General features: G+C 42.2%; 1 protein-coding gene across 1 annotated transcript in view; it reads left to right on the plus strand.

Annotated features, from left to right (window-relative positions):
- The first annotated feature begins 1218 nt into the window (after positions 1–1218).
- Positions 1219–15785, plus strand: part of hdac7a (histone deacetylase 7a) — a 57457-nt gene continuing 42890 nt past the window's right edge. Inside the window, exon 1 of the mRNA XM_085443111.1 lies at positions 1219–1389. Within this exon, the coding sequence (XP_085299237.1) occupies positions 1371–1389 (19 nt within the window). The 5' untranslated portion in view covers positions 1219–1370. The remainder of the gene's footprint in view (positions 1390–15785) is intronic.

A 15785-nucleotide genomic window follows, 5' to 3' on the forward strand; every position in this document is an offset into this window, starting at 1 on the left:
CATAAACTCACACAAAGGTTGACCCCGAGGGGAGGAAATTGAATTAGCAGTGTGTAATGCAGCTCCTTGCGTGTGTAATCAGCGCAGGCTTAGAATACAGGACCATTGTAAGACACTGTGGTCGGTGCCTGGAGAACCAGTAACCGCTGGGGGAAGCTGCTCTTATCACCAGATATGATTATAGCTGAGGGAATGTGTGTGTGTGTGTGTGTGTGTGTGTGTGTGTGTGTGTGTGTGTGTGTGTGTGTGGGAGTGGTGGTGAGATTTGTGTGGGAGTCATGACTGCGTGGGGAATGTGTGTCTACATGCCTGTGATGGTGCACAAGTACACAACTTTTAAAATGATGCAAATAAAAAAGAAGAAGAAGCTGAGAACTGTCGTCCCCCCCCCCCATGAGACCCAGCAATGCACTTTTTTATAATTTTTGCATCCAATGTTGCGCCAACAAAAATAATAGCGGCATTTTTTTACATTCGTTACAGCTAATGCTTTTGATCTGTGTACATTTTTTCTTTTGTTTTTTTTCTTATAGTGTTTTTATATCCTGTGGTTAGAATAACAAAAATACATTCGTTTTTTTTTTGTTTCCACTATCATTGTTCGAAGCAGGCTGCAGGCTGTGTTTTCCACTGTGGATGTCATTGTTTTTCAATGTCTGTTAATTATTTTTGTGCTGGTATTTTGCCTCCTGATATAGTGTTTCCTGCTATTGTCTTTTTCTACCAGGCTAGCTGCCTCTGGACTTGAGCCAGCCAGTCCCTCCTACCTTAAAATACACAAGCACACATACACACACATCATGACCATGAGTGTGCGCACACACACACACACACACACACACACACACACACACACACACACACACACACACACACACACACACACACACACACACACACATTCTCTGTCTCTGCCCTCCCTCTGCTCTCCCTTCCTCCTCTTGGCACTTGAGAGAAAACACAAGAAGTCAGTGATACGGCAAAACCAACTCTGTGTGTGTGTGTGTGTGTGTGTGTGTGTGTGTGTGTGTGTGTGTGTGTGTGCGCACACTCATGGTCATGATGTGTGTGTATGTGTGCTTGTGTATTTTAAGGTAGGGAGGGAGGGAGGGAGGGAGAGAGTCCACCAGTCAGCTCAGAGGGGTTAATCTCTCTCTCTCTTTCTCGCTCTCTCTCCCTCAGTCTCTCCCTCCCTCTGTTGCCTTTTGTTGCGGCCCCTCACTTTCTCAACTCTTGGACAGAGGGAACTGATACTGTGCCTTTGCATGTGTGTGTTTGTGTGTGTGTGTGATGTTGGAGAATCCTCACCACTTTCTGGAACTGTACATGAACATGACTGATGGGACTTTGTGAAGCACTCCTCGCGCTGAATGTTTACAAGGCAGACTGGTAAGGCAGTCCTGTTCTTGGGAAAGCTGTCTGATTTCATGCAAATGCAAAAGTGTCCGTGTGTGTCTATATGTGCGTGTATGTGTGTGTGTTTTTGGGTCTGCGTGTGGGGAAATGCTGTCAGCAATCCAGCAGATTATTTGCAAATGTGTGGTGTGTTTCTGCGTTTTTTGAGCTTTGCGAACTTTTTTTTTTAATGTTTTCAAGATATAAAAACGCTTGCAGAAGGTTCCTCTGTCTTTTTGCTTTCCTTTCATTCCACCTCCTCTCCGTATCCCCCTCTTTCTGCCCGGCCCAACTTACTCAAGTTACCGGCTTCCTCCTGTTGTTATGAGCCCCGTGGTTTCTCTGCAGTACTCTGAGGGCGCTCCCACGCTCTCTTAAAGAGAAAGAAAGGAAGGGAAACGGCGATAACTATTTCAGAGCCACAAAAGAAGTGGGAGAAGCATGGTACGGTTTCGCTCCACGTCTCTCTCTCTGCACCTCCGTGCAAGTTTTTGTCCCTTTTAGCACTGAGCAATTTGGAAAAATGGATCTTCCTTTTGCACTGGTTGCTTACTTTTTTTTCTGGACAAAAGTTTTCTCTTTTCTTCCAAGGTGGTGGGGTAGTGAGAAAATTGGAAACAGAGCCACCCACAGTGGAAGTGAGTCAGCCCGGCATTTAGTGGTGTGTTGACTTTGGAAATGGCAGGGATTGGGGGCGGTGGTGGTGCTAGTGCAGGGGGACAGAAGAAGTTGTCAGAAAAAGAGAAAGAGAAGAAAAACAAAAAGTGTCAATTTGTTCATATTTTCTGGTGAGGGTCCCAGAATCTGTGCAAAGTGGGAGCTGAGTTGTGGATAACAGGCATTATAGGAGAGGAGAGGAGAGGAGAGGAGGCTGTTTATAAAGGGAGGGAGCGGCTTGTGTCCATCTGGGACAATCCCAAGTGCTGAAAGCTTCCCCACCCTGATCCCAAACATCTCTCTCCCCCTTCACTCCCTCTGTCTTTCTCATTGTCTCTCTCCTGCTCCTTCACCATAAAATGCAAGTGGATACATTTTGATTTCAGTCTGTGGAAGGCATCCAACTTGTTGCATTTACAGACACATGCCGCTATCATTTTCCTTCTGCCTTTTCTTTCTTTAAATATCCTTTGTCACGTCCTGCCTCTGTTTTCCCCTCTGCTTCCCTGTGGATAAACTGCCAGCATGTTAGATGTAACATGACAACATAAAACTAAGAGAATGGGGAAGCCCTGCTGCATTTTTGAATTGCATGTTGCATAATATAAAACAGTATCAATGCATTGTGGAAGAAGCACAGGCAAAGCACAGACTGTGCAACATTGTGATTCAGTCACAGCAAGTCACAGCCAAAGGCTATTGTTTTGTCCCATGGGAGAGATTATGGCTGATGGTTAACAAAACAGGCAAAAAGCTGATATCACAAAAAAAAAAAAAAGAAAGAAATTTGATTTGTCCATCAGCAGCGCCTTACAAGCCAGTAACAGACATTTTACACATGTTCTCCTCTTTCTCATCACTCACCACCTTTAAATATTTACTGCTTTCTAAGTAATTTAATGCCAGAATGTAACCCTGTAGAACATAAGCCACAACCCAGTCAGTCTCTTCAGTCCTCTCCCTTTGTTTAGCCTGCATGACCTTCCTCCAGCTCCTCTACTTCCTCCTCTTCCTCTTCCCTCCCTGCTCTGCCTTCCTCCCTCTGCTCTGCCTGGATACCCAGCGATAAGGGGACAGCGACGGTAGCACTTCCTCTCGCCACAGGAAGCAGGAAGTGTTGATTTCCACCACAGCCTCCCTGGGCAAACTCTGCACTGAGTCCACTGGGATCCTCATTCGCACTCTCAGCCGTATCGCAGCGAGCCTGGGATACAGGCAAAGAAGCGCATGTGTTGTGATTGGAAGCTGTCTGCTCACAATGACCCCAGTATGCATTTGCTTCGCAGCTGTGCCTCCTGACTGATTTTCATGGGAAAGCACCTGGGAAGCAGCCTGGTTTGCGTCTCTTTGACCTCAGGCTTGGCTTGCAGGTCACAGGATGATTGGCTAATTATTTCCCTAATCACGCTGCATGTTTTGTTATCACCCTCTGTGGCCACTGATGTGGATGGAGGCGCTGTTGAGCTTAAAAAAACACAAACAACCATTCATCAGCTAATGGATTCCAGTTACGCTGGTGGGTGGGAGGGCTGGGTGTGAGCCAGAGAGAGAGAGAGAGGGAGAAAGAGGTGACATAAAGAGAAGATGGGGAAGACAAAAAGTTGTGCATTAGGGCAGAAACGATACCTGAAGGGTTATTTTTCCGTTTTCTTACTTGTTTTTGTTCTGATTATGTTAAGATTATTATGATGTTATGATATCTTTGTGTGTGCGTGTTTTAAATTTGCACTGCCAAGTGAGGTCATGACTTCTTTTTTTAAAGGTTGCTTGAACAACATCTTCACTAACTGAAAACAAGGTAAAGAGGGAAAGACAGATGGACACAGCAGCAATACTGAGAAAATTATATTTGATTTGGGAAAGTATTGGCATCAAATAATCCTAGACCCACTCAGTTGGGTTTTTTAAAAACTTGTTCCAAGATAGTATTAGGAGGATATTATTTTTCAGCGAGTGACGCACATGGCCAGAAAAACAAGTGGAATTATTTTGAATTCTGAATCAAGGATTTGTAAGAGAAAGCAGGAACACAGCGGGCGGAGGGAGGTTTGGAGTCTTCACACACCCCCGTTCTCTGCTGCCTGTTGGAGCGGGGGGGCTAGGAGGAGGAATTGGCCGTCCGATTGGGGTCTGGAAAGTGGGGCCTCCCTGCTGCTGCCGAGTCGGGGCGGTCTGCTTCTCTCCACCCCAGGGAAAAGGGTAACACTACCTGGGTCTGGGTGCAGTTTCCCCCCTCCAGGGGCAAGGGTACCTAGACCCAGTTCGTAGAGTACGCTTGGGGAGTGTGATTGTGTGTACAGTGTCTATTTATGTCTGTCTCCACGTTGGGTGAGTGTTGAGTAATTGCATATGAGAGCATGAGGGTGAGAATGGATGTCTGTATCTGTGTGTGCCTGTTTGTCTGTGTCTATATGTCAGGTTGGGTGTCAGACGCCACCTCTGTAGGGACATCTCAGGCCCTCCAAGGTATGGAGGCCTATCTCCCCCCACCACTTCCCCTGCCAGTGGCAGACACCCTCAGGTGTCGGTGCGTTGGTGGTTCTTTGTGTCTGGGGGTGGGCGTCCAGGTACACACCGGCTCACTCCTGGTGGCTGCTTGTCGGGGCCTGGAGCCTGGGGCTCGCTCGGGCCACTTCGGGGGTGGGGTGCCCCCGGCCTCTCGGCCTGGGGCTCGGTCACTCTGGCACAGCTGACTGCCGGCGGAGCTCACGGACACGTCACTGCAACCCCCCTGGCTTCTGCTCCGCGGCTGCTGAGTGACCCCTTATCTGGGGCTCTCCTCAGCTCTTTCTGGGACAGTGGCACGGCTGCCCCTCTTTTGGTCTTCCTTGGTCTCTTGTGTTCTGAGGGCTTCTGGATGTCTGGAGTTCTGATCTCCTCCATACCTGCTTCATGCCCTGGAGGACGGGGCTGTGGCCCCCCCACACCCTCTAGCAGATCATTACATGAAGGAACCTTTTAAATACAAGCGTGCTCATGCTCACAGGTGTACACATGGGTGCTCACACACACAAACTACACCCTTTTTGGCTCCTACCTCAAAGCACACTGTGGGCTGTCGATCTTACGTGCTGCACAATAATGTTTAATATTTAGTATTTACTGTTATATTCCCATAGATCATCGCAATGATGTTGTTTATTATATTGCTCTTTTTTTTCTTCTGCTTGTTTTCTCTTTTTTCTTTCTCAACAGGTGATCCAGGTGATTGATATATGTATTTTTTGTCTGCTTATTTTGTTGGTTTTTGCCCTTTATCCCCGTCCCTCTTCCCCACTGTTTTTCTTTCCCTCTTTCTTTCTCCACTTTCTTTTCCCCAGTCAAGTCTGTCCCGTATTTAGCAAGTGAAAATAAAATAAAATAAAATAAACAATAAAAGGTGAATCAAATAGACCATTATGGCAAGGCTGGGATGGTCCATTTGGTAAAGTAAATCCGTTGGGCATCTTTCTTTGCCTTTAGACAACAATTCTGAAGAGCCAAACGGGACAGGCAAAAAAAAGAAAAGAAAAGAAAAAAGAGAGAAAGCAGGAACTGTGAAAGTCAGAGCGACTAAGTATGAAACACCACACACACAGAGTTTTTATAGTGCTGCTCTTATTATTATTATTTTCCAGTGTTTTCTGTGTGTGTGTGTGTGTGTGTGTGTGTGTGTGTGTGTGTGTGTGTGTGTGTGTGTGTGTGTGTGTGTGTGTGTGTGTGTGTGTCTGTGTGTGTGTCTATATATCTATGAAAATCATTCATCATCTCTCACGCATAACCCTTGCATGGTGGAAAATGAGTTGCCTAAGTGACAGAAGTGGATGAGGTCTCATGTTACTAAACTTTACGAGCTAGAAATTTGCATAATGAGAAAAGGACACATCTACTTTTTAAATTAATTCAATTAAATTCAATTTTATTTATATAGCACCAAATCACATCAACAGTCAAGCAGCTTTATATTGTAAGGCAAAGACCCTACAATGATACAGAGAAAACCCTGTCAATCGGATAACCTTGTAGCAGTCCGAGCAAGCACATGGAGAAAGTGGGATGCAAAAACTCCCTTTTAAGAGGAAGAAAGCTCAGATGGATTCAGGCTCAGGGAGGAGCAGCCATCTGCCATATACTATGACTGTCTGCACTTTCCAGATGGTGAAAAAAAAGATAATTTGCACCTGGGATGTGGATTGATGCTAAAGGTTGTGGCCCTTGTCATTAAATATTATGGATATTGGATTTAAAGCCTAGCATTATAACTTGGTTTTTCTTGTAATTAACCACACAAGTCAGAAGGGGGAAAAAACATTAATGAAATAAACAGAAGAGTGGCAAAGGCAGCTACTTGTGAGTTTGACTAAGCAGCTGAGTAGAAGAGAAAGCAACAATGCCATAGCAAAGGATGCTGAGACATTTGGGCGATTAGGAAACAGCGGAGATATGAACCTAAATTGCGGTCGGGTTAAGGGTCAAGAGGGGTGAGGAGGTCAGATAGAGCCCGGCTAGCTCAACTTATAACAGGATATCCTGCAAGGAAAAGCCATCTGGTTCTCCTTCTCCCTCTCCTTCTCTGTCTTAAATTCCCACAAAAGGCACAGCAGTAAGCAGAGGTATAACCTTTCCATGAAAACCCCTGAGAAAACACAAGTTCATCAGTCATCGGTGGCAGACAGCTGATGTATGTGCCTACTTCATGTTCTTCTTCTTCAGCAGAACTCGGAGCACACTGAGTGTTTTATATAAGTGTGCGATGACAGCTGTATGATGTTTTTATCCACTTGTTTCAGGGGCTTCAGCAGCTAGAGGGAATTTTCCTACAGGGGTAGCAAAGTTGATCTTATCTTAACCAGACAGTGTCTAAAAAACACAATGAATCATCCCTCTTCTGTTTCAGTCAGTCATGCCTTAAACTGATATCAACAACTTACTACTCAGAAAGTCGCAGTTAAGCCCCATTTATGGAAGAGGAAAATGAATTAATGGAAATTTGTCATATATTAAAGGTATTTGTATCAGACGGCACTTGGCACTTTTATACATGTTTTCCTTCATTTGAACCGGTGTGAACAATGACTTACAAGCACAATCAATGCCAGAAATTGTGAGGCAATTCTAAGAAAACCAGTACTGTGGTTTGTCAAGACATCTAATAGCAGGAAACTACCGAGAGCACAAGATTTTTGGTTTTGTTGCTTCAAAGGTGTCACCATCTCATTTGCTTCTTTGCCACGTGTTGTTGTGAAACCAATGAAGGGAGAACGTCTGAAGCGCATTTGTGATAGTAAAGTATGGTATACCCTCACGGCCACTTTATTAGGCACACCTGTTCAACTCAGACATGCTCACACGGCAGTACCACAATGCATTGAGGCATGTAGACGTTGGCCAAGCCGAATTTCAAACTGAGCATCAGAATGGGGAAGAAAGGTGATTTAAGTGTGTGAATGTGAGTGTGAATGGGTGAATGACTGAATGTAGTGTGAAGCACTTTGGGGTCCTTAGGGACTAGAAAAGCGCTATACAAATGCAGGCCATTTAAGTGACTTTGAATGTGGTGGTTGTTACCAGGCAGGCTGGTGTAAGTGTTCCAAAGACTGGGCTTTTCCCACATGACCATCTCTAGGTTATACAGAGAATCGCCCGAACAAGCGAAAATATCAACTGAGCAGGAGTTCTGTGGGAGAAAATGCATCGCTGATATCAGAGGGTTAAACTTGTTCAAGCTGATAGGAAAGCAACAGTAACTCAAACTGCATCCAAGGTTTGCAGAAGAGCATCTCTGAACACACAACATGTCAAACTTTGAAGCAGATGGGCTACAGCAGCAGAAGACCACACCGGGTGCCACTTCTGTCAGCTAAGAACAGGAAACTGAGGATACAAGCAGGTTCACCAAAACCGGACCAGAAAAGATGGTCCGATGAGTCTCTGTGTAATTCAAATGATACAGTCAGAATCTGGTATAAACAACACCAAAGCACGTGTCCAATGTGCCTTCAAAGATTCAGGCTGCTGCCATAATGGTGTGGATATTTTAGTACCAATTTTGAATGCTACAGACTCTCTGGTTATTGTTGTTGACCATGTCCATCAATTTATGACCACAATGTACTCGTCTTTTAATGGCGGCACATCTGTCTAGCCATTTTCTTATCCAGATATCCAACTTTAGCCTGTCCCATCTGGCACGGGGCAGCACAGCGGTGCAGTGGTTAGTACGCTCACCTCAAAGCAAGGATACTGGCTCAAACCTGCTCTGTGTGGAGTTTGCATCTTCTCTCTGTGCAGCTAAAAGGAATGCATGATTCTGTGTCTGGAGATCACACTATCAATATCAGTATATGGTAAAGGCATATAGTCAATCTTAACATTAGCTTCTCACAGATGATTTTTATGTAGATGAGAGGTCTAAATGGTACATACCCCAGCCGTCTAAAAATGGATGTGACCAGACAACCACATATGTTCTCGGGGACATTGATCTGTATCTGCATGTAAATGATGTTACTGTCTCGTTCTGTGCTGCACGATGAGCTTATAGTTATGGGCCTTAGGATCTTCGAAGCTTCTTGTTCCAGATTAGACAAGTTGTAAACATTCAAAGACTTTTTTCTTTCTTTCTTTTTTTTCTTTTTTTTTTTACCTTGAACTGAAGTGGTTCAAATAACCAGGTTAAACTCTGGCTTGTTTACAACCCATTCTGTTGTTGGAGCTCCCTTTTGTTTTCACATATTTACTGTAAGTGAGGAGGATTCTACTATAACAGAAAGCAAGACCCTAATAATTCAAAATGATGCTTTAAGCATACACACAGCTGGCTTAACAAAGCCCAGGCTGACACTGCCCGAGAAACAAAACCATGCCAGCCTGTTTTGCTTATTTAACAAGGACTGCAATTATATTTGTTTAAAAAAAAAAATCAGTAACAACGCAGGATGACAGGTTACTAAAACTGTCCGGTAAACACCTCGTGAGTCCATGTGACTTTTGTTTACAGGGGCTGCTTCACTTGTAATTGGGTATACTAAATCTAAACAAACTGACAAAGTTGCCACAATGCTTTGGACCCCGGTTAAATATCCGTGAGCGTGACAGCACTGTGAAAAAGATGCAGGAAAACACAGGCCAATCATAATTTACTGTATGTGCATGGCCAGAGTGTGCCAGCAGCTATTTTAGTCTATCCTGGATTGTTTTATTTTGACAGGAATTTAGAGGGGAAAAAAAGATAAATACTACTTTATGATCTTCTACAGTTTCTTCAGAGAACTGCCTCATTTGCTCAACGTGTCAGACAGACTTCAACCAACTAATTCTTCCCATTTTGTGAAAACCTTCATGTTTCCCCTTATGCAACAGTTATGCCAAAGTATAGTCATTGTTCTCTCCGTTCACTGAATCACATACTCAGCCTGATATTCTCACATTCGAGTGCGCTCTTTAAGAGGGTGACATTTTCCATATGGAAAAATTAACTTATTTTTTTCCTACCCGTGGTTAATCATGACACAAACAAGACACACAGAGAAACACAGAGGGACAGACGGAGAGCGAAACGAATGAGCGAAGGATTGAAAGCGAGAGAGGGGGAACAAGAGTAGAGCTATTTTTGGCCTGTCTGGGTGTTTCCTACACACACACGCTCACGCTTCTCAGGCTTGTTGTTGTTCAGAACGGTGGGTGTTATAAGGCTGAGTTTTGATTTGATTTGACTTTACGTTTTGAGGCTTTGTATATGTGTGTGTGTGTGTGTGTGCGTATGTGCTTGTGTGTGTGTGTGTGTGTGTGAGCTGGCTGCTGACATCCCTGGGATTTTCTTGTGGTAGCTATGGTTTCTTGTGGTGTTTTGAATAACTTACCATAACTCCAAACGTCCTCGGGGTGTTAAGGGATCCTCGGTCCTTCATCATATACTCCTCTTGTGCCGTCACCGGAGCTGACCTCAGTTCACTTTCAATCAAACCAGATCAAACGTCCAAAAGAGAGGCTGTAATTCATTTAGTCAAAACCGTCTTTGTGTTCAAGTACTTACCGCCATCTTTTGTTGCTCTGCATTAAACCTCTCACAGATCTCTTAGTTTTTTTAATGGCTTTGGTAGCGCTCGGATTTTTAAAATGCTGATAAAAGTTTCTCTGCAGTTTAAAGATGCTATATGTATAGTTTGTATAGATAAATAATGCTATACGACTGGTGTGTGTGGTAATGCCTCTTAGACCGAAGTGGATGATGAGATATTGCACATAAAGCTGGAAAAAAAGTAACACTGTTTCTTTGTTTTACCTTTCAGTGGTGGTTAGTGATGACTGCACAAATGACACTGTTGCTATTTTGCGGAAAATGCCTGTCAGCGATCCATTGTGTTTCTGTGGACTGCATATGTCACCGAAGCTTTCCATGCACTGAGTCCTTTCAGACACTGGTTCAGCCTCAGTCTTTTCACACATATCTGTAATTTGAAAGTAGAAAGATGTATATTAATTTCCTGGAACTTCCCTCACTTTGATCTTAATCAAAGGGTTTTTTTTTAACTAACAAAAAATGCAAGTCCCCAGAACAAAGACATCCTATAATGTGACTGGATAAATACAGTCCACACAACATGAATAAAACCTGAAAGACTTTCAAAGGTCTGTACTGTATATAATGTATGTGCTTAGCTTATTTATGTATTAGGATTCTGCTTGAAGATGCTAACAGTCTCATGTAAAACAACGGGACTAACAAACTGATGCTGGAAAAAACGTAAATATTTAAGACTCACAGCAAAATTAAGTAAATTAAGAGTAAACCTAAAATAGACTTTATAAAATAAAAACATAAATCTTTAGTAAATGATAATATATAAAGGTAACAATCTTCACAAGGGAATGTGTTCAGGATTCTTGTTTTGCCCAACTCTTAATACCCAAAGACAACCTAATTAACTAACAATAAAGAGGAAGCAAACTTCTCATGTTTATATTTATTTCTAAATATCTCTATATTTATCTCTTATCTCTATATCTATATTTATGTTTTTTTATGCATTTTATTCTCATATCATTAAGAGTTCTTTCAATTAAGAATGATTTTGCAATCAACGCTGTGCTATCGACCTACAGCTTGGATTTCCTAATACATGGTTTCCCATGCAGCTCATTGTTACTCACTCCTCATATGAATTGGTCCACAGCACAACAGCTAGACCGCTAACAAAAATCTGCAAAACCTGCCACTCCATATCAGCCTTGATCCCTGCTTCCCATCTCTGCTTCCAGTGAAATTCAGAATTCATATCAAAATTTTATTAGTGCACATGCCTTTTCATGGCCTTATCTCCGCTTATACAGGAGAACTGCCAAAAGCTTATTACAGCAGTCGCGCTTTCCGTTTATCAGATCAAGGTCTTTCAGCTGTTCCCCATTCTGCAACCACACTTTTTAGGTTGTAGCTCCTAAAATGTGGAACAGTCTTCCTCGGTGCATTAAGTCGGCTGAGTCTGTGGTTTCTTTCACATCTGCTGACATTTTTTATAGGTTTTGCTTTTTAACATTGTGTCCTTTTTTGTTTTAGTCTAGTCATACTGCCTTTGTGTGCAGGTATGTACAGTATGTTGGGCTAGGCAGACCCATTATGACGACTGCAACATTTGTGTCTGCTCCTCCTTAACTCCTCCTAGACAGGTAATCAATCTGGATTAAACTTATATTATATACATTGCCCAGGTTACCAGCACTGTCGACATCTAAATAGCTTTTTAAAATTAATTTTATAATTTATATAATTTGAGCTTTTCAAATTATATAAATTTGACATTCACATATATATATTATGTGAATGGTGGCTTAAAACATTAGATCTACATTATACGTATATTGTGTACATTATGTGTACTCTGTTTCTAAACTCATGTTGATAAAGTACTTTTAGTACAGTGAAACTTTGGGGTCTGAGAATTGTGTTGTCATCTGTAAATAAGTGTGGAAAAAGTGGCGCTAATAATGCCTGTACCCTGATTACCAATGAATATGTAGCTTGGAAGAAGAAGAACAATAAATATATAAATCAATTATTTAGTTATTTAGTATTTATGCACAGCCATTTTTGCCACCTCATATACCTATATATAGTGATACAATGAACATAAAAAGAATAACATCGTAAATCAACGTACATGTCCGTGTTTTAATACATGAGCGAAATGAGGAAACAGTGAAAGCTCATTGTTCTAATTTCCACATCCATATTTTTACTCTTGTCCTTTACTAAAATAGCTTTATATGGTTTAGAGTTCAAAATAATCCTTACGTGTCATGAATGGGTCTCAGTTTATCATCTGTCTTGAAAACAACTACTTTAAGCATCTTTTCTCTGATTGGTTGCTCCTCACAAGCTTAAATAGTAGGTGGGCGGGGCTTCTGTTTGCCTGAGAAGACCATATTAAGCAGCGGTCCCCAACCCCTGTGGTCCCGTGGCCCATGGACCCGGGCCATATATCTGGCCCAGATATCGGGCTGCGAGAGTTGAGGCTCGGGTGTGAAATGTATGGTTTTCAGGGTTTTTATTGGTTTTTAGCATTTTTTTTTTTTTTAGCATTTTTATCATTAACTTGGTTTCCCCGGGTCTTTTTCTGTGTGTTATGAATAAATCTTCTTTTTTTGGTACCGGTATTGGTTTTATTTTGTTTATTTATCCACAATACCTTAAAGGCCGGTCCGTGAAAATATAATCGGACATAAACCGGTCCGTGGCACAAAAAAGGTTGGTGACCGCTGATTTTAAGGACATCTCATCCCTCTAAAATTAGGACATCTGGACAACTGGAGCAGTTTGATGTCTGAGTTTTCAAATCATAGGGATTACTTACATATACATTGACCTTTTATAAAAGCTTCTTGTTTTATGCTTTGAATGTGTGGCTAATGCATTTTTTTGTGTGGGTGTGGGTGGGGTATTGGCAGTTTCTGGTATAACTCAGAATGCAGGCTCTGAGCTTAAATTTGTGAAGAAATGCATTTCTTCTGTGTGCTCAGTTTGGTGGAACTTTAAAAAGCATGCCTGAAGGTTTCTGTCTTTATATCATGATTAGAAACTGATGATCACCAGACTAAGGCAGACTCAAACATGGTGGGGGGAAGCATTTTCAGTATGTTACACATATATAATTTTAGCTGCTTAAATTACTAGCAAAGAGAATTCTGAAATGAAAATATGTAAACGCACACAAACACATGGCTGTGTGCATACATCTATGTCCGCAATATTCACAAAAATAAAATCCCAGTGCTTTTCCTACCAAATATTTTCCAGCCTTATTATTTTTATCCTCTTTGTTCTTGTGTTTACACAGCCCCACTAAAGATAATACATCTTTTCCTCCCCGTCTGCCCCTCCTCCTCCTCCTCTTATTACCCTCCCTCTTCTGCATCTTCCCATCTCCCTCTTTCCGTCTTCATCTGGATACCTTTCTTTGCTTCCTCCTCCTTGGCTTTTCTTCATTCCCATCATCCTCTTCTGTTTTCTCTCCCTCAGCTCCTTCCCTCTTCTCATGCAGCATTCCTCACATTCTTGTTGGCTTCATAAGGGGAAGGACCCCGCTGGCAGACCAAGGCCAAACATTATTACAGTGCTCCCAGCCTCTCTCTCTGTCGCTCTCTCCGTTTCTCTCATCCTATCTGTCTTATTTTTTTCCCCTCGCTTATCTCCTAAACCACACTGCTCAGGTCCTCTTATCCTCTTCCTGACTTTCCTTTAACTTTTTAATCCCTTCCCTTCAACATTCACTCCTTTATTCGTTTTCTCTTAAGCCTCCACTAATTCCATTTTACTGATAGTATCTGTAAGCTCGGACTTTAACTATGTTAAACCAGTTTACTGAGACTGCTGTCTCTCATAATTAGTGGAAATAAGGGTCATACCATTCCCTCTTACGCACAACAGACTCATTTGTGTTTATACCAGAGCATGTGCTGTTTTTTAACGACACACTGTCTGCACATGGTAGATCAAGTATCAGACACAGATGCTCACAGCAAAGGCTCCCCCAAGTTACCCAACGCACACATACACACAGACAGACATCCACTTTACCTGTAAAGTAGATGACATTTAAAGCATCCTAAATGAATTTAATCAGTTGCCTTTTATTTTGTGAGGACTCCAGTTTAGTTTTGCACATTCTTTATTTTTTTATTGTTGTTTTTGTGAAGAATCACTTCTTGTGTCAAATGTTGTTGCTTTAGCAGTAGCACATCCCTGCAGGTGGGAGGCAACTTTGTAGCACACATTTGACCACATCCTGCCCCATATACTAAACTGACAAAAAAAAGAGCCGTACGTCAAACTTTTCTATGTCATTTCAAATTAATTTACATCTTAAAGGATGACTGATCATGTTTCTAAAAAAAAAAAAACCTGATGTGCATTGCATCATTTTTCTGCACTGTCTTCATAGCTGTGTTATCCCCTGTTGTATCTTAAGAAGATAACATGGATTATTTGATTTCTTACAAAAGCGTTAATACATGCGATGAGTTTTACAAAAATGTGAAATCATTTTGATTTGAAAATCTCAGGAATCAAAGCATAGCACACTGAAATAGACGCCAGTTCCTATTATTGTTTGTGAAAAATACCAAGTGACCAATGCTGGACAGAGTGTGTATGCATATGTATCTATTCCTCTCTCCCTGTGGGCGGTTGCCTGCTGCGCTGCTTTTCTGTCACCCTGTGGTTTGGTTATTTTCAGCTCGAAACCGGATGTGATTCAGACTGCATGCTAGATTGTGTAATTGAATGGACTAACCACATACACACACACACACTTTTTGAACGCGCACAATCGCATAAACGATGCAAACACAAACACACAGGACACAACCCTCTCTCACACACACCGTTATATCGTTAGATACACCCACACACTGAGGGTTTCTGGGAACAGTGCTGGGTTCCCCCCGTTCAAAGAGCCACCCGAGGGTGAGCGAGCGGACGATGAAGCACCACCAGCAGCAGACAGAGCGCTCGTTTCTTGGTTTCAATATTGGTCTTAAACATCAGTTGTTGACCTGGCTTACGCTGAGATCGGAAAAAGGATAAAACGCTTGCACACGCTCGTGCTCTGTGGAAACAAAAAGGACGGTTAAAAGTGGGGAAAAACATTGTGAAGTGCTTGTGAAACTTATTATAAATGTCAGTTTCTGACTCAAAAAAAAAAAATTTAAACGGTACTCTACAGATGGTGCTGAATTAAGAAGAGTGAGAAAAACAGGGAGTAGATAGTGTCTCCAAGCACCTCCGCCATGCATGAAGACATTCCCTGCGGCCTTATTTAAAAATAATAATAATAATAATTCAAACTAATTTCTAGCAGTTTGGTGTATTAGTTTATGTTTTAAAATGTCTTCTAAATGTGAATGTTTGACAGGAAGTTCTGGGAGGAAGTTTGTTTTGCAGGTACAAACAGAGGTTTGATTTTTATGGTGCTACCCTGGAGAAATTACAGATTTGCAAATTATTGTAGAAAAGGGCCAGAGAGGTTTACTGAATCATGCAGACCACAGTGGAGTGGTTGTGACGCGAGGATGTGTGCGATTCACTGTCAGTGGCCTCTACCAGAAAACTGCCTCTTGATTCTAGGAAGACTTTGGGCTATAAGATTTGACAAGGCAATGTTCCTGCGTCACGCAGGCTTCCACAGCAGCGTGTTGTACTGCAAGTGTGTGCGCTTGAAAACTGACAGGATGCTCTACTTCCTTGGTGGTCTGAAAAT

This window comes from Copadichromis virginalis, linkage group LG20 (assembly GCF_057382275.1).
Source record: "Copadichromis virginalis isolate Kocher_CV1m ecotype Utaka linkage group LG20, C_Virginalis_male_GT1.1, whole genome shotgun sequence".
NCBI classification, from domain to species: domain Eukaryota; kingdom Metazoa; phylum Chordata; class Actinopteri; order Cichliformes; family Cichlidae; genus Copadichromis; species Copadichromis virginalis.